Raw genomic sequence first — 26,380 nt, forward strand, 5'->3', positions numbered from 1 at the left:
TACTTGCATGTAAAGCCGAGAAAATAGGTTGAGCCCGTGGGCTAGCCCGTTTAACCTGCACAATTTTACAGATTGGGTTGAAGAAATTAGTCCATTTTTAAAAACGAGCTGGCTTAGCCCAAGCCATAAAAACCACGGGCTAAAACGGGCTAGCCCGCAGGCTAGCATATCTTTTAAAAAATAATTTTTTATTTTTTAATTACATTATATCTTTTTATAAATTTACAATAATGGTAATATTTCTTAAATATATAATTTATGACTTTTAAATATGTTCTTTACATTTGAAATATAGTATAAATCTTTTTTACAATTTGCAAATAAAATTTTTGTTATAGTTTATGAAGATGAATTATTAGTTTTTATAGAAATATTTTGAATATATATTATTTATTAATCTCATAAGATCTATTGATTGAAATTATAAATATGAATTTACTAAGAAAAATAATATGGGTTTATATTTAAATTTTTTTTCTTAGTGACAAAAATAGCACACCTAAGTGAGAAGATGATTAATTGTAAAAATCTAGCAAAATAAATTTGCTTGGTTAAATTTTATATTTATTTTATTTATTTACAACTTTTTTAATTGCTAATTTGCTTAAAAATATAACATAAATATATATATATATATATTGTATAAATTTTAAATTATTAAAAAAATTTGATAATTTTTTGTGGGCTAGAAAATGGGTTGAGTTGGATTTTTCAGCCCGTTTTATCTGGCGTGCTGACCCAACCCAACCCGCAAAACTTTTAGCCCGCGCGGGCTGACCTGCAACCCGTTTGTCCAGTACTACCTGTATGAACTCTCCCAAAGATCTTTTTCTTCTTGATTGCTTTTATTAGTGCTTGGAGTTTCATTTTAAAAACCTTAAACAATATATCTAGATGATCCCATGGAGACAATGGCTTGCTTTGACAAAATCTTATTAGTTCAGGCCATGCTGGATTGCATGTAAAAGTAATAAATATATCTGGGTACCTTGCCCATCTACATATAGCCATAGCATCTTGGTAATTTTGTATCATTATCATGCACCCCTTGTGAAAGACCCAAGCAAAAGTATGCACTTTCCTACAGGTGAAGCATTTCTCTCAATATTGAGTAATGCATCTGACAACCCTTGGTATAGACCAACTCTAAGCTCCTTCTAGTGTGTTCTTACCCATAATAGCCTTTGAGACTTAAACATTATATAACCATCTACTGTAAATTATTGTAATAATCTACCTACATATAGTAAGGTAGATATTTCACTATCTCTAGTCATCAATCTGTAAGCAAAATACTCTCTCATGCTAACCCTCTTTTTCTTCTTGGTAACACTAAGAGTCTCTTCGCGATACTCAATATCATCTCTGCAACCATCCTCTCCTCGTAGGAAGATAATAAGATACTGAAGAAGTAAATAAGAGGCATGCAATTTACAAATGTGTTGAGGTGTCCCAGATAACTCTTCAACTATAATATCTTTTCTATTAAAAGTCATGTCAATATCATCTATAACTAATGCAACTACTTTCGAAGTAGTAGGCAGGTTATAAGTATGCCCATCATGTCCTCTTGAGCTAATCAAGCATAATTTGACATCATTATGTTCTCTATTTCTTATCATGGATGATGCCATTCGATATTGTTGTAAGAATGGATTAACTTCATCAATGATCTTTTTAATAGCCTCTACTATTTGTGGATCAATCTTTTTGTCTTTTGTATGTTTGTTATAAGAAATGGAGAGGTCTCAAAATCAATTTTTGTTAACATAAATTAGTGATCATAAATTCGTTACTAATATTTAACAAAACCAAATTACATACCTTACTGTAGTGATATGATTTGCTACTTCATTCTTTGTATCATATATATATATATATACAGCTGTGAATATATTGGTTTTGATCTTTCAAGAGGTAAAAGGCTACCAATGTTATGATAATTTTGTCATGAGAGAATAAAAGTATAAGGACCTCCACCACAATTTTTGGAATGATCAATTTTTTCACCCATAGATGTAAAAGAAAACATATTATTATGAGATTTGATATTGGAGAGAAAATTTTTAGATGATGATGCCTTGTTAAAAAAACAAATTGTGAAGCAATATTAAAAGTGCATGCATTAGTGACAATTGAACTTTTCCTTTAAGGCAACACATTGAAAATGCAAGACCTATTCTTCCTTTCTCTTTCTTGACTTTCTCATTCTGCCACATAAATGCATTACAAGATTTATACTTGTAAACGGCATCTCCTTCATCTATATATTATAAAATAAACACTTTTTTAAATCCATAATAAATTATTATTAGATACTAATAAATAACAATAAAATAACTAATTTAAACTAAAAATAAATACCAGGAACAATTGTGAATCTTGTAGATTTCTTGTTAGATCTAGCTCCATGTTTATTAGAGATGTTATTTATGTCTAGCAATTCTTCATCTATTATAAAAACTCATAATCAGTAATTAGACATATGAAAAATTAGAGTTTGCAAAAAAAATTGTTGTACCTTCTAAATTTTCTATTGCACTATCACTGCCATCACTTTCAGAGCTGATGTTGGTATTAAAAGAGAAAGTGATATCCTTATAATGCAATTCTGGCCCTGTAAATATTATTCTGCAAAATTAATAGTTATACAAATGGAACTTTAATATAATACTTCATGAATATCTATGGTATAACTGAAACTATTGATAAATGCCTTAAGTCAAGCATTTCTTTCAATTAAGGCTAAAATATATTTAGAGCATTTTGTAGCATATAAAACTCTTCATTTTATGTGCTGGCAACATTCAGTTAGACCTATCAATTACATAAGCATTTCTAATGCCTAAAGTTGTTACAGTTTTGTACAGTGAATAATCTCCACATTGAATTTCATATCTTGTCATGAGTGAGTTTGTCTCAATAAATTACTACCAAATATTGATCAAACTATATGATATTTGATATGAGTAGGAAGTACTTTAGAATGGAAAGGAAATATTAGATGATCAAAATGGAAAACCTTTGTTTTGAATGTTTTTGAAAGAAAGTTTATTTATATGTGTACTTTTTAAATCACTAAGATTAATTTTTTTTATATATTTATTGTAACTATCATCTTATAAGAGTCTTTATACTAAACTTTTCCTAAACAATAGGACTGCATGACACATAAAGATTCATCATGGTGTTTAGTTTGGATGATTCTTATTTCATGTATAAGCTAGACTTGCTCTTGTTTGAGTAAGAAAAAGTTTTTTTAAGTATAGTTACTAATTATGACAAACTAAATCTAAAATTTTATCTACATTTAATTCATGAAACGTATTATATATGTGAGAGGTTAAGTAATTCTTCTTGTCTCTCTGGTGACACAAAAAGTTTTAATAGATAGAGTTTATTCTGAACGTTACTTGTGATACTTTCAATGAATTTATACATTGTGTCAAATTCAAGAACCACCAAAAGGCTCTTCATTCTTATAGAAAACAACTAATCGATAGAATAAAATAGAGGAAATTCTTTATTTATTTCTCATTAAAATATTCTTAAAGAAAATTAGAAGACCAAATCATATACCTCTTAAGTGTTGTGTTACTAAATTTTTTTTCTGCCATGGTTTCACCAAAAATGAAGAAATTAAAAAATATGAAATTTACTCCTAATCCTAACTTTCCCTTCATCTGAACACTTCCATTCATCTTTTAATTTTTTTAATAATGAGATTTTTGTCAATGATCCTTTCAAATTTTGATGTATGAAACATTGATTTAATCACTCTTTTTGCAAAAAAAAAAAAACTTATAATTGTCCATTTTGGGTTAGCTCTCAATATTTCATTACTAATAAATGAAGCTTAAGCATATAGGCACATGTCATTGCAAATTTATCATTGAATTCAAAATAGAACTAAATAGTTTCCTACTTGTCATGTAATCTTCATTGATAATTCCTATATTAGGCTGTTGAGATGCCAATACTTTTAAATTACATGACGTACTTTGCAGGTTCTCCTTATCTGTAAAATTTCTTCCAATGCCATCTTTAATAGATTGGGCTTCCAAACAAATATTTTCTTTGTTTAACATCTGGCTTATACCTACATTGTAAGGAAAAAATAAAAGGTAAAATATACATGATCCAACCATAAGTTCCTCAATTTAAACAATGATTTATTAGCTGAACTTACAACCTGGTGAATGAAAATTTACAGCACACTTCATTATTCTATAATTTACTGGTAGTCGGCCATTTTTCATGCTTAGTTGATGCAATTTGCTTCTTTACAGTCAGTCATTGCATTCAAGCTATCATTGGTGTTAATGGATAGAGTTGAAACTAGTGCCTGATCTCATGGAGAATAATTTTCAAATAAACAGAATCTTTTACTTCTCTGCTTAATAATACTATTTCTGAATTGCAATTCTCCTTCATACATCATGACATGTAATATATTAGAATGTATTAAATGACAGTATTTATATTATAACTAAAGGCAATTAAGTGTGAATAATAAAACTTGAAGATGTATAATCTGTAAACTTGTCATATAGGTTTGTTGCTACCCTAGTAATGTCTTTTAATGTACTTCTCTTTTTTTTAGGGTTTGGATGTTACAGCTATACAATTAGATAGAATGGCAAATTCTTGAGTATTTATCAAGTTCTCTTGGTTTGAATATGGTGACTGAATCCTATTAGTCTGTAACTCAGTTTTTTTCAAGTTGGTTCTGGCTATTTTGCTTCCCCTCAAAGATACTTGACTATTACTATTGGTACTCTTCACTATACAAACAAAAATCACAAATATTGTTATAAAGCAAAAAATTTTCACATATGTATAATATTGATTTCATTTATGAAAATTATATGAAGTTTAGCTCAACTATTAACCTGTATAGTGATTACTATCAAGTATAGTAACATCCCTCATAAGAGTTTATCTCTGGCTCAGGATAGCTTGAACTCAGTAGTGATTCTACAGCAGTGTCTATATTTGTTGTGTTGCACACAGGTATCTTGGGCACTGAGAATGACACATTCCTTTTCTTAAGAAGCATTTTCGCTTATAGTATAATAGATGGTTTTCAAGAAAGCTTTATCAAAACTGATTCTGAAAGGAGCATTTTTACAAGATGAAGATATCATCCATGAACATCACCTTAAGCTTAAGGTTGTTTACAATGATAAAATAAAGCCAGCAAACAACTACACTTAGGATTAGAGAACAGCATAAAAAAATCTGGATGTGAGAGAATATGTTAGAAAAAGTAGTATAAAGATACTATAGGTCAAACTTAGGCTAGGCACAAAATGTATAGAATATTGAGAAGACTATCTTATGGCATTAAGTTACTACCTATTTATGTGTGCTTGCCAGCTAAATACTTCTCAGTAATTAAAAAATATATATTAACTTTAATACCTTCTTACAATATCAGCTAAACACTAACAAGTCTAACCATATACTTTTTGGTAAATTATACGATTCTTTCTTTACTTTTGTTTTGAGGTCAATTGTAAGTTTTCTTCAGGGTTTATTTAAGAAATATAATTGAATGAAAAGAAATTGAAAGACTAAAAATTAACAAAGAACTCATATGAATCAATGCAATTATCCATTGTTATCTTCTTTCCTTCTCTTATGTATTTTTTACCAAAAGGCATCTTTTTCTTCCTTATAATTCTAATTGTGATACATGGTCTGACATCAATTGTTGATTTCATTGCCATATGAGCTATAGTTTAAAGCTCTCATATAACAATAGTAAAAAATTACAACATCTAAGTTTCATTAAGTTAAATAATTTGAAATTTTCTTTGACTGTTTTTTTCTATAAAAAAAATTTAAGGGCAACATCTAATTGAAATTAGACAAATTTACAAAGTAAGGTATATATATATATTAGTATTGCAAAACCTTAACTCTTTATTATAATAGTAAATTTGCTTTTATGAATGAAAGTTATGAATGGAAATGCAATAGTTATAATGTATTTGTTATAATTAATAGTAAAGACATTATGTTTTTGAATTACCTTTACGTTTCTTAAAATAAGGTCTTCAATTGAATTACCTTGACGTTTCTTAAAATAAAGTCTTCAATGTCAGTATCCACTTATTTTTTATAAGTTAGCTTCTATAACTAATAAGTTTATGCATAATGAAGAAATGGTTAACTGCATAGTTCCTTTGTTGTGCTAATTTTTAACTTGGTTCTATTTGCACTTCCTTTCTTCTTTTTGAATGAAAGAGGTTGTTGGAATTTAAAAAAAATGGAAGAGAACTGCCATGATATTTTTTTGAAGCTCTTAACATGAACCTTAAGTATAAGAAATTTCTGAAATAAACATTAATAATATTTTTTATCCATTAAAGCACACAATAAAAACTAATTATAAAAAAAGACACATTCGTTAATGAATTTAATTTTGTAACACAAGGGAGTTTAACATAAGCATCAAACTTAGATTAAATGCTGGAAAGCTTAAATTAACTTCTCTTGTCTATGACAAGATACGTAACAATCATGTAAAAATAGTTCAACTATGCCAAGAACATCCAAAATATAGATTCTAAAGTATACTGATGCAATAAAACAAAAAAAAACTTAAATAAAGGACATTCAGCAGACATCATGAACAACCAATGAAAAGACAAAAGCCATCTAATCCTTCTTTTCCTACTTAATATGTTACATTGGCTTCGAGGAAGACATAGATAAGGGAATAGCTCCAGAAGACATAGGCATCTCTTAATCAAAAGTACTCTTCTTAACAATATTCCTCCTCTTTCCTTTAGCTTTTAAGTCAGGGATAATCTGTGAAATTACTATGTCATCACGTCCTGGGTTGGTAGGTTTGGTTGGCTGTGAATCTTCTTTAATAGTGATGATTGGAGTAGTCTTCTCAGCAGGTATAGAATCTTGCACAACACATTCAGCTTCCTACAAGATGTTTACTTATTTAGCTATCCTTATAATAGTTATGGTAAGGAGATTACAAATTATTATATAACAAATTTAGAATTCTTTATTCACATTCATGACAAAACATATAATAGAAATTACCTCAACAGTACCTTCTGCATTGGAACCTCTAGCTCCATCCTTGAGCCATGTAGAAATAAAACATAATTAGCTATGTTAGAGGTAAAGTGAACTAAAATGAAAATAAAGTTTATCATTATGTTTTAATACCTGCATAGATACAGCAGTGAATTCCTCCATCAAATCCTTACATTCAATGAACTGTTCAACACTTATAGATGAATTGGGATGATCTATATTGTATTTATTCAATTCCAACTTCAAAAGCATCCTTTTACCAACTACATGGTCTAACTCATTTAGGAAATCATACTCACGGTACTCCTTCATCAAGTTATTAGTTTCAGAACAAATAAGTATAAGAAAGGTTTAATTTTTCCTCATAAACTACTATCTTAAAATTTTAAAAATCATTGCTATGGTTATATACTTCTATTTATGTAAAAACATTTTGATTACCATCTTATGAAGTTGCATTTTCTGCTATGGTTCTATCCTCTGAATGAGTTGATTAGCTAATTTGTAAAAAAAAAACTGTTGCCTTTCCTGTGTCATCAACAACAATGTATTGGACTTTCAACCTATAAGAAAAACAACATCATCAGTAAATTATATCTCATGTAGCTTTGACAAAATATATTAAACATTTAGAAAAATTATAACATGAAGAATATTACTTTGATTCAATTATATAGTACTTTTTTTTACAATTGGAATTGGGACAACTTCCTTTTCCATTCTTAAACTAAGGCTTGCTTCCATACCTTGAACAACCATCATATGTCCACCCATGATGGGTATCAAGTTTTTCAATCTCTCTACATATAAGGAAATACTCATTCTATAAAAAGAACAAAACAATGTAAAAAAGCTGAATCAAATACTTTAGATCACAAACACATATGAATAATTAACCATAGGCTAATCTGAAATATCTAAAATCTTAATTCTCTTATGAGCACACAATATGTTGGACACAGATGGTTCAAATGTTTGTGATGTAGAAGACTGGCTAATGATACTTGTGATTGAGGATGGCAAAGATTGTACACTAAAATTTAGCAAAAAAATATGACATAAAAAAAAAAGCTTTGACCACCTCTAACTATACATGATAATAAGGTATATCATTCAATAAATCTCTTGACTTTATTAATCTTTGGATTAAAAGACACTTTTATAGCATGGAAAGAACTGCAAACCTCTGGTATCCCTAACAAGTTCATACATACAATCTCATAGAACCTGGTAAAATGACATATAACACCTATATTTTAATTAGATTTCTTATGCATGTGTTGAAATTACCATCCTTATCGAAACCAATCCTACAAAGCTACATAATAATCATAACTGGAGTTTCAAAGGTCTCAAAGTCAACCATGAACACTGAATCAGCACATTCATTAAAGAGAACACACTAAATAGAATTCTCCCTATAAAATATATAACTATAGTTATAAAATAAGACTTAAAGGATAGAATAATTGTGCTAATAAACCAATATGAACAAATTTCAAACATCTCATCAACTAAGGTTAAGCGCAGCTTGTGCTTAGTATTATTATTTAACCGATACTCCTCAAGTGATCCTCTAGTGGTTACAAAGGCAATCACATCTGCAAAATGAAAATCTCACATGCTGTAAATACCTCTTACAAATCCGTACTAAAAGAAAAATCTCAACGTGATATTGGGAAGAGATGTCTATACCTATAAGATGTTCAAGTAGATTTTTTGCATTCATATTAATGATTTTAGATATTGGTAAAAAGTGATAAAAATGTGGTGGAATAAGTAGATCTTCTTCTCTGATATGTGTTTGCTAACCAAATGTAATCTTGAATGCATGATTATAGGCTCTGTACTCCTTCTTGTTTTTTGAAACACTAAAGTTTGCAATGAAGTATGAACCTCCGTCTTTTGGTTTTTCTCGGTACTGAAGGAATAAATTCTTAACCATAACATATGCTTGGATCTTAATACCCTAAGTTGACAATCAACATCACAAAAAAAATTAATCTAACTTGCAGATGAAAAACTCAGAGGAAAATAATAGTGCAACAAAAATATTTAATCATGCATTCATGAACCTCTTCATCACACAGCAGCATGGATATGCAGAATAGCTCGGTTGGTGATTCTCTTTGGTAGACATTCCATTTCCTTAACACCCTCACACCTATTTTCCACCAATTAGTGCGGTCATAGAGCTCCCTAATTATGAAATGTTTTGTTGAAGACATGTTTAAAGCAGTTAAAGATGAAAGAACAGGATATATGAGAATTTATGGAGGGAATGTCTTCTGCATAAGTTATGTGCAATTTATAGAAGATAGAAATTGCCTTGAATTATCCTAGAAAATGCCCATTTATTATTGATTGGCATGATTTCTCATCATTACTGGGGTTAGGATGCATAAAGATCTGATGTCACTTGGCTCAAGGTCAAAAGTCAAGAAAATCAGGTTGAGCTCTAATTGATAATAGCAATAGAATAACAGAGCTCAACCTAAAATGAGTTTATATATATATAGAAATAGCTACAAGAAACACATATAAAGAATAAAGAACCTATATACTAATTTAGGATGAATAGATAAGCATAGCAAATAGCAACTTTTTTGCATATGTTTGAAAGATCAACTTTTTTAAAAAAATCAAACTTGCACTTGCACACCTGTAGATTGACTTTTTTTTTGTAAGATGAAATGCAAACTCATCATTGACCAAAAAGCTAAAAAAACCACAATGAGACATTGTCCCTTGCTTTTGGTTTTATTGGAATAATTTAAAAAGGAGAGTTTATAAGCCATCTTCACCTATATACTACGCTTTTTTTTTACTACAAATAAGGTCATGTGCAGAGATGCATAGACGTGTTCAAGATAAAGTTGAATGGTAGTACATACATAATGGATTTTCTTCATCTTGTAGTAGCTACATGATTCCATATTGCATACAAATAGGATATCCAGCTTTCAAACTTTTCGTGAGCATAAAAGATATATTCCCAACTCTATAAAATCAACTGTAAGGACCATGAATTGTGATTTCATAAATGACCGTGCAGTTAAAAACAACTACTTGATCCATAATACATACTATGCCTGCTTTGATCTTGCTCTTTTTACAGGACAGACTCTGATATTTCATAAATAAGGGGCCTCTAGTTCTTTGCCTTTTATAGTAGCATTGTTCACATGATAAATATTTTTGAAAATCCAACTTGCTTTCAAATTGAGGACACAAGTGTAGCCGGGTCTCTAGGTGTCTGTTGAGAAGATTATAACACTTGAAAAGTTTAGATAGGTGTTGATAGGTGGGTATTATACATGTCTTTAAGCAGATGAAAAAGACAAACTTCTTTTCACGTAGCATCTTAGATGTGTAAAAGTAGTTGTGGAGCAAAAAAGGGCAGTCTTTAAATTGATGGCTACATAGTTACTAAATAAGGATAATTTGAGAGGACTTGTCTATTTGACACGTAAACAAAAAAAAACAATTGATTTTTGGCCAGATCTTTGTGATAAAGACCACATGACAACAAATTTTAGATTGTTTCATTTACATAATGTATTGGCATGCTCATCAAAGGACGAGCCTAATATGGACAAAGAATCCATTTGAATATGCTCATCAAATTCTAGAGATGTTTTTCTTTCTTTCATAACCGAATACATTTTTTTTCTTAATTATTTTGCGTTGAAATTAACTCTTCTTGTGACTTATATGAAATAAAACATTCACACAATTAAATACTAAAAGGCACCCATCTATTTCTTTAATGTTAGAAAAAAATTTACCTCTTTGACATTTACCTATTAAATTTATGTTTACATATTGCTGTGATATAATTGATTTATTAATCAAAACTATTGAATTATTGACTAAGAATTGTAATTTTAGAAAACTGTAGTCTACTTTAATGCTTCAAATAAAAATACTTGCTTTGTAGAAACATGAAACTGCATACAACACCTAATTAGAGTGTGTAATATTTGACAAAGACTGTTTTGTGAGATGGAGGAAAGCTTTCAAAATAGCAGCAAGCTCAAGGTGGAGCCATGAATATTTTATGAGCTGCTACCATTCACATGAATAGTAAAATAGGTCAGGAGCTACCATGAGCTAATCAGCTTATGAGGCTTGTGAGATTTTCTTTTTATAGTTATATTGATATTGATATTATGGATATATGATTTTGTTTGGATATGAATAAATTAATTTGTTATAAAATCTAGATTTATGGTTAGTGTTTTTATAAATGAGCTTAATTCTTTTATCATAATAATCATTAATTACATGTTTGAAACTTTTATTACCATGCTAATATGTTAAATGTCCAGATTAATTATATAAAGTGTTACAATGTAAAATCACTTTTATTTAAATTTAAGGGCAAAAATAGATAGTTTAAATTTAAAAGAAATTTATTGCTCTGACTAAAGTTTTTATCGATTTGAAATGAGTACTTATAATTTATTTTATTTTAATCAATTTTTTATATTTTGATCAATTAAATATATCATTTCTAAAGGTTAAAATGAGTGATTAATTTTTATAAAACAAAAAAATTTTTAAAATTTATAAAACATTTGATTTAATATCTTTTTTTGGTAACATGATTTAATTCTTCTAGCCAAAAAAAGTCGAAAAAAAGTTGAATTAATACAATGTTTATATTTTTATTAAAATTTTATGAAATTTTTGTATATAAAATTTCACTAAAAAAACATGACCTAATTATATAAATTTTGAGTTATAAAAGTTATGTAATTGATTCTAACATTATACAATATTTTAATAAAAAATATAAAAGTGCATAATTTTTTTAAAGGAAAAAATTTTTAAAAAAAATAGAAGAACCTGCAAATTAATATAATAAGCATATTATATTCCTTGATAGTTCATTTTCTTTTCTTTGCCAAGAAATGGTTCAATTAAATGCATGGTGTAGGTATGTAGTCGAAGGGGGGTTAATGGGAGGACCATGGAGGAGTGATAATTCCGGACCGTATAGGAGAAAAATAATGCTAGACAAGGACCTTTGTGAAAATTAAGATTATAGGAAGTTTGAGTAAAAAGCTTGGAAGCTCAGACAACATGCAAGTCTCGCTTTTACATCAATTTTCTTCGTTAGATATGAACTCTCATCCTCGTGATGGAGAGGTTGTTCGATTTTGAGGATTTTAAATAGCACCCTTCTTTTATAGGTTTTATATCTGGGTTAAGTAAATTCAAATTATAATGGATTTATGGATATCTAGATTATTTGAATTTTGGTGGTTCAAGAGTCAACATAAATTAAAACAACAATTTCAATGTTTTCTTTCTGGCCAATTAACCATTGATAGCAATGATTAAGTGTGCAATTTGACTCGTACTCAAAGATATTGTTTGTGAGAATTATTCTGTCACATTAATGAAAACATGATAGTTTTTCAAAATTAAACAAATCCTTCTTACACAAAGAATATGGGGAAATAACATTAGAAATAAACAGAATAAAATTGCAATGCATACAAATGTAATAGCATTGCAATAGCCAATAGAGAAGAAGATAAAGCCTCAAAACTCTAAGAAATAGTGTATTCAGACAAGCTGCAAGCATTGTTATATATGCGCTAGACCTCGATGAACGTTGGGCAACCATTAACCTAAATCAAGTCATTGATTTTTGAAAATAATAGATCATTAAGCAAAGGATTGCATGAAAAGAATACCATTAACATTCAGTTTTTGAATGTTGATAATTAAAAAATTAATGGAAATTATATGCCGAGTTAATGCCACAATTTTTTAAGTTTGAATAATTCAAATTCAAAATATATAAAAATAAGGAATTGCTAATCATCACATTAGCTCTCGCACAAGGAAGGTGACTCTGTTGTTTTTAATTGCAATTGCTCTACATGGATCTATCAGGCCATGTTTGGTATGATGAAAGAATTTTTTATGGAATCAAAATTGGAATTGGAATCGGAATTAAAATTAGAATTGGAATTGAAATAGACTTGGATTTAAAAGTGTGTTTGGTATGATGATGGAATACTGATATAATTTTAATAAAATATAAGTATTTAAAATAAGAAAAGACCAAAGTGCCCTTTTTAAAATTAAAAAAAATTATCCCCATCAGCCTAACAGTCTCATTCCTCTCCTTTTGCATCACGTCACTGCCTTCTCCTCCTCCTCATCTGATGAGCATCCTCGCCACTGTTCGTCACTGCGCTGGCAAGGACCCCCTCCGCTTCTTCTTCTTCTCCTCCTCCTCCGGCAAGGACCCCCTTCTACAGTCTGTCGCTGCCTTCTCATGGTTCATCGTCACTGCTTTCTTCTTCTTCTCTGGCGACACCTGACTGAATAAGAAGATAAAGACCAAAGAAGAAGAGAGGAGGAGATCGATGCAGATGATGATGTCTTTCGAGTAGCGTGACAGTGATGACTGTTGCACCGTCCACTGTTGCTCGGTTCTTCATTGTCATTGTCAGACCAAGAGCGCTCACAAAGAGAGAGAGAGAGAGAGAGGTGATAGGCACTTTATTAACGGCAAGAATGCATGAACGATGAGGAAGAAACCATCAGTCACTAAAGGAAGGAGATGAAGGCAAGGAAGAAGAGTGATGCTTCTGCATTGAGAAAGAGATGGTTCGTGGAGGAGGAAGAAGGAAATCATGGAGGAGGGAGAAAGGGCAAACTAGAGAAAGGAAACCATGGAATCGGATTCCATGATGCATGTGATGGAATTGGATTCTACCAAATTTCCTTGAATCCAGATTCCAAAGAATCATAATTATTGCATACCAAACATACATGTTACCAAATTCCATGTCTAATTCCATTTCTTTCTCCATGATTCCAAGCTACCAAACGGGGCCTTATTGTGTGCATGAGTTTACTTTTCTTCTAAGCCCACCTACAAGCCCAATATTACTTCTTATTATTTATACACTTAAAGTGCATTTGAGAATTTAAAATTGAATGAAAAAAATGGTTATTAATGGAATAGAGTGGAGCAAACTGAAATGCAACAATATCTTTCATTATTTGTAATTTTTATGATGGAAAGGAACAGTTTTACATGTACATTGTTTGTGAGTTATTATACAATGGATAGAATGAAATGGATCAAAACTTTTTTCTTCTAATATTATTCATATGAATAAATTTTAAAAAATAATAATGCCTGTTAAATAATTATAATATTATTTAACAAATAATAATAATAATTAAAATTAACAGCTAAATACAATACTAAAAAATTAAGAATAAAAAGAAAAAGCAAGTAACAAAACTACTCAAGCAAATATACTTGGTGCACAAGAATAAAACACAGCAGAGTCATAATGTCGAGAGAGGTGAGAGAGAAAGATGGTAGGAGCGAGAGAAATATTGTAGGAGGTAGGATTGTATATTATGCTCAAGTGCACAGTCAACCCAACCATGCCCTAAACACTTGAGCACATTGGGCTGGACTTCGAGTATAGGTCAAACTCACAAATAATGACTGAGCTATGGATAGCAAAAGAAGGCTTTAAAGGCCTTTCCTTGCCATTACATGTATTTAAAAAAAAACTCATAAATAATGATTTATGCCTTTTAGTTATTCTACTATATTCCATTTCCCCCTATAAAAATCTCCCAAACATGGAGCATTTTTTGGGCACATTGGGCTAGGTTTCAAGCATAGGCCAAACCTTACCTTGCCCGAACATGTGCCAGTTTTTTAAAAAAATTTGACAATATTATTTATCTCATGACATTATTTTTTATTGAAAGTTATCATGAATTATATTATTTTTATGATCTTTTAGACATTTTTTATCATTACAATTTTTTAACTTATTATTATGTAAAAATAATGGACAATTGTTGTTCATTTAAACTTTTAAAAAATTACATTTGATTATAATATTGGTTGTATGAAGAATATGTTTTAAATATTAATAATATTTTTTAAGAATTTTTTTATATATTTTTCAAAAATAATTGTAAAAATATTTTTGAGTTAATTAGGCCACCTTGGTGCCCGATTGCACATCGAGCTAGGCACCAAGTTAGAGTTATGCCCGACCTGAACCTGCTCCATGTGCCATCTTAGTAGGAGGCGAGAGAAATGGTTACGAAATGAAAATAATAAATGAATTTTTTTATTAGGAGGATGGGAGTAATTTTATAAATGAAATAATTATATTATGTCATTTCTGACTCCTCAATTTGGGAGGACAAAAAAAAAATTGAAGGAGAACTTTAAAAGCTATTTCTTATCATTTCATTCTTTTTTTTAAAAAAATATAAATAATGACTTAAGCCTTCTAATCATCCAACTCTATTCCATTTCCCTTACAAAAATCTTCCAAAGATAGAGCTCTTTTTCACTTGAAAATGTGAGACTTCCTTTTTGACATATAAACACACAAACCACAACATTAATACTTTTGTAGTTTTATATACTTGAATTGCCTTATTTTTTACATTTTCATAATCATATCCAAATTTGTTAAGCTCTAATGCTTCAGTGCGATCGAAGAAATGCTGCTGAAGAAAGCCATCAATTTCTTCCACCATACCATACGCAAATAATGATTAGCTGCGCATTCATCTCTGGAAAAAGAATATAAAGAATAATTAAAAGTTTGAACAGCCAAAGGTAACCACACATGTTTTAAGTTGAAGTTTCCAAATTTAATTGAAGGGAAAGCTAATACGTACGCTGGTTAAGAACTCGGGCTTCCAGATCCTCGACATCATATAAAAGGCGCTCACTTTCTACGTTTCTCTGCGTTTAAATTTTTTTCATTCTTTGCCCAACCTTGTAGGGTTTCCAAAACCAATTTGAAAAATTGATTTACATTTTCCTTCACTCCACCCCACAAAGATTTTCCCAGAGTAATCACTGGAGAATCTGTTTGCTATGTCTGTGCGCAAAAAATCGGGTATGGTAATGATGGATTAGGAAGCCTAGTTGAAGTGAGATTGTGAAAAAGTGGGTGGTAGATTTTGGGGATCCGTCAATGGCGTTGCTGGCGGCCTGTGGAGGTGATACTGTGAAGTTATTCGATGCCTCGGTCAAGCCCGGCGATCCTTGCTCACTGAGTTATACCCCTTCTCCTGGATTCCATGTCAATTCAGTGAAGTGGAACCATACCAGTGAGTCAATTTGTGATCTCTTTCCTTTACGCTGCATACCGATTTTAATTTTTGTTTTCCTTAGAAGGGTTGGCGTTTGTGGGATTTTGTTTTCTTATCAATCTCTTAGAAATTGTTCTTTGTACTATTTTCTTTCACTCGCGGACGGATTAAGCGCAATTAAACTAAGCATTGGTGTTGATTTGGTTGGTGCATTTGATTTGCGGTTCCTAAATTGCTGTAGAAATAGTTTAAGCTATTTGATTGTATGCACTATGTTACGAAACAAATGTTATTGTTTGAACTGAACCTTTTGTTTACAGATTTGGTTGTGGCCAGTGCTGGAGATGATAAGAAGATCTCGTTATGGCATAAAAATGGGCAGAGCATGGGTACCATTCCTGTGGCTGGCACTGATAGTGGAGACAACATAGAGGTAATACCTGCTGTTTAGTAGAGAGGCTGTTCCTCATGAAGCCCAAATTAAAATGACTTCTGAAAGTACGCGCACAATAAAGGAAAAGTTCATCAAAAGAGTAAAGGTGTAGAGAAATGAAGCATCTAAGTCAAAAGATGCTTGTCATGTTTCATGATTATGAACCTTATCATTCTCCTTCCGAAACAGCAAACACCTAGTGATGAAACAAGTTGTGCCGTGAAGTACTCTCTCCTGTCACTTCCCCAGAGGTGCAGGAAAATAGCTGAATTATATGTTTGATGTTATTTTGGTTTAGCTTTCAGCCTTTCACTGATGAGTGATGAGCGACACTGATTGTAAGAGTCAAATTCATTTAATTGTCTTCCACTCCCACACACATTTTGAACCACTCATGATTGGAAGGTTTGGGGGTAGGAATCGCAATCCTCACAATCACCAACGTCTAGACCCTATAGTCTATAACATACACTTATTGTACAGGGAATTTGACATTTTTCTTAGAATCTCCGACAACATTTAGTTCTAGTAACACTTTGACCTTGGAGAACAGAATTTGTGCACGAGGAGAAGTGCTATTCTTTCAAAGTTGGCCGCTGGGTTTTTTCAGAAGAAGCAACTTATCCCTATAATACTGATGTTCCTTGTTTAGTGTGGTTTGTTCGAACTTTTAAGGGCTATGAGGTGAAGTGGCATCATTCAAGGTTCTATACAGGCTATATATTGCATTTAAAATTATTTATCTGCACTATCAAGCCCTTTGCAATCATTTATTTATCTACTGCAGTTTTATGGTCACTATGTGGTGTCATTGGTCCTGAAAATTACGCAAGTTGTGCATAATCAAGAAATATTTTGTTATTCAAGGGTTTGATTCATGCATCTTTGTAATTTGTGCAGGAGTCTATAATGGCTATTAGCTTCAGTAACAAGGCTTCCAGATATCTATGTTCTGGAGGAAGTGGTCAAGTTGTAAGGATATGGGATTTGCAAAGGAAGCGCTGTATTAAATGGTTGAGAGGTCATACTAGCACTATTACAGGTGTAATGTACAACTGCAAAGATGAACACTTGGCTTCTATCGGCCTTAGTGGGGACCTTATACTCCATAACCTTGCTTCTGGTTCAAGGGCTGCTGAACTCAAAGACCCCAATGAACAGGTTTTCTGTCTTTTTTTTGGTAGAATTTTTTTTTCTTCTTGTTTGAATCCTCTGCCTCTTAAAGTTCTATTTATTTATTTTATTAGTTTTTTTTTTAATTTTCAAAGCTGAAGTGTTAACCACTTTTATTTAAAATTGTAAGACCAGGTGTTGAGAGTTCTTGATTATTCTCGGATTAGTCGTCACCTTTTGGTGACTGCTGGTGACGATGGTACAGTTCATTTGTGGGATACAACTGGTCGGAGCCCCAAGGTATGCAATTGTTCTTCCATATATCACACACCACATGTTGAAACATTTTGCAATAGTAAAATACCATTTTAGTTGGTACATGGTAGACAGTTTGTAGTATTGCTAGAGACTTCCATTGAGTTGCTTATACACGCACTGATATGATAATTGTAAAATAAATAAGAAAGAATAGTCAAGGTAGTTCGGGGAGTTAGGTTGTTAATGAGCCTTGGTCTAGAATTAACCAATGGCTGTTCTCCTCTAACTCAATTTGGTGCATGATGAATCTTAGAGTATCTTTGTCCCTTTTTTGGTCCTTATTCTTCTCTCTTTGCCGGTCTCCCCCACTTCTACGCTCTCTCTCTCTCTCTCTCTATCTCACACACACACACACAGAGAATTATTCAGGAATCAGTCCTGATGTTATCTTGTTGCTTTGCATATTAGAAAGCAACAGTTAAATGTGCAGTCATATATTTAACTTGGCACAGGAATTTCATTTTGCCAATTTTGTGGCAACAATGCACCCGTCCCCTCCATATACACTAGTAATATAACTCACACTTGTAGCATCTTTCTCTTATACCCTCTGTACCATTAATCTAACTATTACATTTAATTTTTTAATTAGTTTGGTATAATTTTGGAATACAATGGATCACCTCATCCTGGGCCTTTGGCATTCCATGTCACCAAAAAAAAAAAAAAAATCCTGTAGAAGATTTTTTTTTCAATTCTTGTTTCATTTTCGACTGAATCTTCTAATGCATCTTTGGGAATTGACCATCTGCATTTTATTTTCTCTTATCCTTTGCCTTTTCTTTTGTGATCTGGAAAAAAACAACATAACAGGTGTCATGGTTGAAGCAACACTCAGCACCGACTGCTGGTATTAGCTTCTCTCCATCCAATGATAAGGTTTCATTTCTAATGGCTTAATTATATTTGAACGTACATAGGGATGCTGTTTATCCTACTATGAAGTCATAAATCTCTCAGTAGGATAGTTAATCTAATAGTTAAAGTACTCTGCATCCTGACACCATTCTTCTGTTGACAGATAATTGCTAGCGTGGGTCTTGACAAAAAATTATATACTTATGACACTAGTTCTAGAAGACCATCATCTTGCATATCTTATGAGGCACCATTCTCTTCATTGGCCTTTAGGGATGATGGATGGATGCTGGCAGCTGCGACAAGCAATGGTAGGGTTGCATTCTATGATGTTCGTGGAAAACCACAACCTTTTGTCGTTCTTCATGCTTATGGTAGTTCTGAGGTAGTTCTTTGCCCCATCTAAAACTTTTTATTTGCAATTATGGAGTTACTTTGCTGTAGCCTGGTGCATGTTGAATGAGAAATTAACATGATATAGAAGCTGCTTTAAATTACTTATTTTCTTGAATGTGATCATTCTCTTGACCCCAAGTGGTGATGGATGGTAGGAACTGTATACAAGTTTAGTTCTCTTGTGCCTACTGTACATAGCTGTTGGACCTGGGGCCAGGTTAGGGTATCATGTCAGTTGGGGTTACTAATTAATGAGGTGGAACCTGTTCATCTTGAATAATAAAAATATAATTATTTTAGTGAAAAGTGAATTAAAATGACAAATGCTGTGCATCTTATCCAAGATTTAATTAAGCATAACATACATCTCTGATTAATTGATTGCTTTTTATCAATTTTTAATTCATGATATAGTGAACAATATATCCATAGATTTGCTTGTTGATAGAGTGTCACGTGATTCATGTACTTGATCTCATCTAGTGGGATGAAGCTTGATGTGGAGCGCAAAAGAAAGGGGGAAACTTTGTTTTTGAAAGTCCTTCCTGGCCTGAAATAAAAGCCAAGTACTTTGGGTCCACAAATATTCTAAGCGCAGAAAAGAAGTGTGTGGGATAAGTATGCTTGCCAAGCGAACCTGTTTAAATTAGGGACAGTTCACCTGTACTCTGGTTTGACTGACCAGTATGACTCTGGTTCCAAAGACACTGCTGTGGTGTTCTAACTTTTCGTGCCTTGTAGAAAACAAAATAATAGAAATAATGGAGGGATTAATGGGTCAAATGAGGCAAAAAAAAAAAAAGGAAGAGCTATTGAGGCTATGTAAGGAGGCAGATCACGTCATCAAGATGTGATTAATGGCTAATAGTGTCTGATTAATTCTAATCATGTCATTAATGACGTGATCATGTCAATCAGTCCTAGATATGTGGAGTATTTCAGAAATCAACAATGGTCAACTAATCATGTCATTAAGATGTGATCTCTGTCATTATTAGAGCCTCCAGTGGCTCCTTCACTAAACTTTTGCACATGTATACTTTGTTCTCCACATTATGCCCAAGGCTCAGCAGCATTTAGGGACCTGATTGTAATGGATTTTTTGGGTTTATTTTGTGGCCTGAATCCTATTTATCCCTCTGTAACTCCACATTATGCCCAAGGCTCAGCAGCATTTAGGGACCTGATTGTAATGGATTTTTTGGGTTTATTTTGTGGCCTGAATCCTATTTATCCCTCTGTAACTCGTGAATGGTAATCAGAACATGAATCACAGCCCTTTTTTCTACTTCTTTCTAAAATCGTTCGGTTGGGTTTTCAAAACGTTGACTTTGACTATGTGATCTTGTTTATTCCCTTGGAGTTAGCTTACGAATTTATGTTTTTAGCTCTAATAATGTATATTGTGGAACAGGCTGTTTCAGGCTTGTGTTGGCAAAGGTCAAAACCTGTGAGTGTCAATGAAGCTAATTGCACTGCTGAGACTGCACTTGTGGGAGATGCAGTTGAAGATTCTATCCTTATGCCAGATCCTTTACCTTCTGCAACCTCATCAAGTGTTTCTCTATCTACCGCAGTGTCAAGTTCTAGGAATTCTGGCCGTTTAAATGCCTCCATTGAAGTATCTTCACTTAAATCATCTAGCAGTGGATTGGCATCAAGCATACTAAATGTGTCTAGTGGAGAGGAAACACCACATCGAAACCATTTATGGCCGGGTGGAAATCTCTCAAGGCTAAATGCTCCACGTTCTAGTTATAACTTCAAAGATGAGATGGAGGTTTTCTCCCCTCTTGTTGATGTTCAACCAATAACACCCTCACTATGGGATGAAAATGGAGCAAAGAAGGACATGTTTGTAGATAGGAAACCTTCATCACTGTTGTTTCCTTCATCTAGTAGGAGATTTCCAAATACAGAGGAAGGCAGCATTGATCATCCCATATTCGATTGGAAATCTGGGTCAATTTCTAAGCAGGTTCTTGTTTCCCTGTGGCCTTAGTCTTGAATTTAACTGCTCTATATGATGCATATTACTAGAATTTCTCAGTATTGAATACTAAGAGATGATGGTTGTCAAAGAAATGAATAATTTGAGTTGTCTATTTTGAAAGATCATTTGTCTTTGCATCATTCTAACCTATGGACACAGTTTGTTGTGAGTTTGATTATTCTACATCTTATCTGCACTGGCAATATTCAGTACCTTTTTCTTCCACATGTTTATGCTTCTTCCTTTCTTTCAAATTCTTAGCAAAAACTTGAAGCCCTTGAGGATGATCTTCAAAAGACTTAAGTTCCAGGTTTATTTTAACTTTGACTTGCAAAGAAGGCATGCTGCTTAATAGCATTGATTGAGCATTATAAATTGATTCATCAAACTGATCTCCAGGGCTTTCTTTTTTCACCCTCTAGCACAAAATAATTTTCAGGATTTAATATATGCACAAGGCTTGGCGTGAATCCTTCATTGTACTTGCCCAACATAGTTCATTCAAATGAGATTACTTATTTTGAAAAGATTGTATTACTTTATAAATTCGTGTAGGATGAAACTCGATCTTCATTTCCACCTGTGGAATCAGTTGTTCCCCCATCTTCCAAGGATGATGCTTCTTCAATCACTCCTCCGGAAGCTTGGGGTGGTGAGAGGTTATCTGAAAAATACACTTACCTCCGCCAGTCCATCAATGCACCTTCTCGGTTTGGGACATCGGCTTCTGGTGTTCAGACAGCAGGATCAATGTTTTCCGGATTGCAGGCTTCCTCATCATCGGATGTTACCTCCCTCACAAATTCAAGCATCAATTTTGCCAGTTTACGCGTCAAAGATGTCTCTACAAGTCAGGAGACTTCATTAGGTTTTCCTGATCACTTGTCTTCTAACTCCTTGTCCATGAATACGAAATCCATTCTTGGACAGGGTAACCTGGATTCTCCACGAATGTCATCTTTGACCCGGCGATTTTCCACTTATGCCGAGAGAATAAGCACTACATCTACCTTCAGTGATGGAGTATCCCTTTCAGTAGGATCACCTAAGATGAAAAAATCAGGAGCAGAAACCAGAGAAGAACTTCTAAATAGCTTGCTGCTGAAGTCTGATACATCAGTTTCAACAGAATCAAGCTCTATATTACCTGCAAATGTATGTAATTGTGAAATCTTTGCATCATTTATATCTCTTGTTTGCTTTGCAGATGCTATTGTTTGATTGTTTTTAGTAGACTGTAGAACATTTATCTCTGTTCCTTCATCCTTGATTCTTCCGCAATTGCTCAGCATAAAACTTAGGCTATGTGTGTGTTTCATTGGTATATGTTGTGCAAATTCTGTGGTTTAATTCAGAATTTAAATTTAAATTGGTCACAGGACGTCAGAACTCATTGTGATGATCTGCTTATGGATATAGTATTTTTTTTTCCCCTTCTGTTATGTATTGATGTGATATTTATAATAGGGTGTAACCGCTCAACAACAGAAAGCGTCTCAATTAGATGCACAGCAAGGCTCTTCATTTACACTTCAGCTTTTTCAACGAACCTTGGAAGAAACGCTAGATTCGCGTCTGAAACCCAGAGATGAGGATATGAGGAACCTTCATATTGAATTGTTAAGACAGTTTCATCTGCAGGAGGTATGCATCTGAAGTCACTTACCATTTTTCCAATTATTTCCTTCTCCGTATTACTAATGGCCACGTTCAACAGACGGAATTCTTCAGCGTGATAAAATCCATTGTGGAGAACCAAGCTGAGTTGATGAAAGAAGTGAAGTCTCTCCGTCAGGAATGCCAGCAGCTCCGGCAAATGCTTTGACTTCTGTTAATAAAGTTGTAATTTTTGTTGGTCCCCTTCTGTCCTGCGTGGCATTTGTTTGTTTCATTGACAAATTGACGTTTACTGTATGGCCTGTTATAGGTGTCTAGGTTGCTTCTCTCTCAGCAAGAGAAGTTTTGGAGGCGACGATTGAAGAAAAACATATCAAAGGGAAAGAAGGAATATTATTGTTTGTTGCTAGAGTAGGACTTTGAAAATGTACAGAAATGATTATTTGCAGATTTGTATGGGTGCATGTCTGTTGGTTTATCAATTAACTATTCCTTTGGTTTAATTCGAGTTTGTGTTTGATTGATCAATCCTTTTGAACGATGAGAACCTAGTTGTCTTCTACTCTCCCAACACAATTTCTGTGGCATGTTTCACGTTTTCCAATTGAAGAACTATCAATGATTATGGCATTACAAACAAGCCCAACGTCGACTATTTTTCTAATAAGGTCCACTTCCATGCATGATAGCAAATTTAAGAAACGAGACAATAAAGAGTCTATATTGTCAATAACTTAGAATGGAATGGCTTTCTACAAATATTATATTGATTTGAAAAGTCACACTGAGACTTATTTATAAGGCTGCTTTAGGCTTATTACAATAGGTGAACAATTGTAATATCACCTCTGTGCATAGATCTTTTGAAGTGGAAATTCTTTTTTTTTTTTTTACATGAAACATGTTTAGATTATAAAATTTGCATGTTAAAAATCGTCTAGATTAATCTTTATATATACATATAGAGTAAATGATTCTTGGTTGATTGAGTTTGACATCTCATCCTCATAATCACATGTGTTCGATTATGAGCTAAATAAGTTCCTCCATTCTGCCTTAAATTTTAAATAATTAAGTACTCCCACTTCTCCTAAGATGACATACACCCTTCTATTATTTATTTATTGAGCTGATTAGTGATTGCTTGGAAATGGAAAGAAACGATCCTTAAGATCATTGACTATTATTGCATCTCCATATAATACAGCTCATTTATTCCCTATCACGTTCGTTAGAGTTGAGCAATCTGAAAAAGCATCTTTGATTTAGAAAATTTTTCCTTTTTCTTTTTCATTTGCCTTCTTAATATATATATATATATATATATATAATACCTCTATGAACACTTACACGCAGCTTCATGACATCTGCGATATTGGCATATAGAATCGTAAATCCAAAAAAACAAAGAAACAAAAAACAAGAAGAAGTCGGTGCTATACGTGTCTGAATTCAACTTCGCTCCTGTCATTCGGCTCTCGTATATCTAATCGCATGCCTCCTAAGCCATAACTGATACATCACGGTGTGAAACGAATCCAACGGCTCAGGTTTCGGGTTCCACACGAAATGCTGACTCGCTGCCACACCCAATCCCTTCATTAGGTCTCCTCGATCTCTCCACGTGTCATTCAACACGTGCTTCAGTTCCTTCGCTCCTCTCCCGCTTCTCAAGAAAACGGCCACATCCTGCCACCTCAGCACGTCAATAAACGGCAGGTCGATTAGGGGACGATCAGCAATCACCGCGGGCACGCACCCAAAACGCAAGGCCTCGCCGATCCATGACACGTCGTTTCCGTACTCGAACAGACAAAACTTGCTGCTACTCGATCTCTCAGCAAAAGTAGTCTCATCCGACGGCTCCGTGTCGACCAAGAACTGCGGATCGTTGACCAACTCGCCAATCAAACTTGACGACGTCACTGCTCCGTGCCGAACATAACCCAGAAACCTCACCGTTGTGTTCGCCGGAGCGTGAAAATTATGAACGACCGGAGGAAGCGTCACGTCCTTGTGAGGTATGAAGAACCCGTCCTTTCTTGCGGGAAAGCATGAGATTTGAATCGAGTTCTTCTTCAGCTCCACGACGTCCCGGTTCGAACCGTGCCCAACACCGTCGCAGGACAAGAAGAAGTGGTCGGCGCCGAGGGCACGGTTCCAGTACGGGAAGTCCACTCTTAGATTTCCGATGAAACGGGAAAGGGCACGAAGGAAAATATCGGGAGAGAAAGGGACGAAGAAAAGGTGTGCTTCGTCGGCGTTCTGGGTGACGAAGCGGCTCTTTTGAAGCGTGGCGTAGAAGATGGATTCAGCTTCGGTCGTGTAGTTAAAAGCTTTGCTTGGTTTGTAGATGAACACTTTAAATTTCTGAACCATTTTTTGGTAGTTAAGGATCGTGGAGGGTGATAAGTAAGGTGAAGTATTGAGACGAAGGATCACTGGTTGGGATTGTGCGATGATGAAGAAAAAAGAGAAGGAGAGGAGTGCAGAGAAGTAGTAGGCCATGGAAAGTGAAGACGGAGCAGACGGCGAAGTTGTTCTGAAACGTGAGAGATCAACGAAGTTATTCATCTGAATGGTCGAAGAAGCACGTAAAGTCATGGATTTGGCTTAGGGACCGGGCCGGGGATTAGAGGGAGGGAATATGGACGTAACACCACAATTAGAATAATCTCCCATATTATACAGAGACATATACACAAATTATATCCTTTCTCCAGTTAAAAAATATATTTTTAAAGTATTAAATGTTAAAAAATATAAGATATTTTTAATTTTTTAAAATGTAATCATTATCTTTTTTTAAAAGTGTCTCTATTGATAATGACTTTATATTTAATAGGAGTAAAGATAAAAAAATAGAATTAGTTAAAAAATAAATAATTATTTTATTAAGAGTTGAGATTCAATTAAAAATGCACGGAGAGAATATATATATATATATATTCTTTCTAAGCTACAATATGTGATATTAATAACTGTTCCATAGTTTTAAAGAAAATTAGGTAAAATCTTAATCTTTTAAAAAAACTGTATGTTTTTTCAGTTATACACCCACTCAATGTTTTATGTCCGTGTCTTAATAATAATAATTAAAATTTTAATACATAATTTTTTTAAAAAAGTAATAAATAAAATAGGAGTTTAGTTAAAAAAAACAATCATAAAAACTACCAAATATCAAGTATTTTAAACTAAACAAAGTTTTTAAAACATATATTATATTGAGGTTTCAGAGGGAGCTCACTCCCTTCACCTTTTATATACACTTCTAAATATTTTTTCATGCAGATTTAAAAAAAATAACAGATTGTTTATTTTTAAAAAAATATTTTAATATTTTACTCATACCCTTATTAATTAAAGAGAATCTCATCATGCTTTGTTCAAGTTACAAAAAAACTATTAAAATTATGGGGAGTAAAAATGGAGTATTACATGATTTCCTAATTGGGTATTTTATAATT

The 26,380-nt window shown here is 32.9% G+C and overlaps 2 protein-coding genes across 2 annotated transcripts; one reads left to right on the top strand and one right to left on the bottom strand.

Annotated features, from left to right (window-relative positions):
* Window positions 1-15,727: 15,727 nt before the first annotated feature.
* Window positions 15,728-23,413, top strand: LOC129303189 (protein NEDD1). The gene is made up of 10 exons (XM_054942314.1): window positions 15,728-16,200; window positions 16,503-16,615; window positions 17,516-17,776; window positions 17,924-18,028; window positions 18,860-18,925; window positions 19,068-19,289; window positions 20,715-21,278; window positions 21,849-22,448; window positions 22,761-22,937; window positions 23,011-23,413. Exons 1-10 carry the CDS (start codon window positions 16,065-16,067, stop codon window positions 23,116-23,118), a joined length of 2,352 nt encoding a protein of 783 aa, XP_054798289.1. The 5' UTR covers window positions 15,728-16,064; the 3' UTR covers window positions 23,119-23,413.
* Window positions 23,414-24,377: 964 nt separating this feature from the next.
* On the bottom strand, window positions 24,378-25,514 carry LOC129302552 (probable glycosyltransferase At3g07620). Its single transcript, XM_054941489.1, has one exon. It carries the CDS (start codon window positions 25,512-25,514, stop codon window positions 24,378-24,380), a length of 1,137 nt encoding a protein of 378 aa, XP_054797464.1.
* Between the last annotated feature and the right edge of the window lie 866 nt (window positions 25,515-26,380).

This window comes from Prosopis cineraria, unplaced genomic scaffold, assembly GCF_029017545.1.
Source record: "Prosopis cineraria cultivar Desert tree isolate PC_DT_omini unplaced genomic scaffold, ASM2901754v1 PC2, whole genome shotgun sequence".
In the NCBI taxonomy this organism is placed as follows: Eukaryota; Viridiplantae; Streptophyta; class Magnoliopsida; order Fabales; family Fabaceae; genus Prosopis; species Prosopis cineraria.

What these genes read in the sequence shown, in the direction of transcription:
- LOC129303189 (XM_054942314.1), top strand. Translation starts at nt 16,065, where the DNA reads ATGGCGTTGCTGGCGGCCTGTGGAGGTGATACTGTGAAGTTATTCGAT. An exon ending in CAACTGGTCGGAGCCCCAAG is followed by an intron (nt 18,029 to 18,859) that starts GTATGCAATTGT and finishes ACAACATAACAG; the next exon opens with GTGTCATGGTTGAAGCAACA. An exon ending in ATGCTTATGGTAGTTCTGAG is followed by an intron (nt 19,290 to 20,714) that starts GTAGTTCTTTGC and finishes ATTGTGGAACAG; the next exon opens with GCTGTTTCAGGCTTGTGTTG.
- LOC129302552 (XM_054941489.1), bottom strand. Translation starts at nt 25,514, where the DNA reads ATGACTTTACGTGCTTCTTCGACCATTCAGATGAATAACTTCGTTGAT.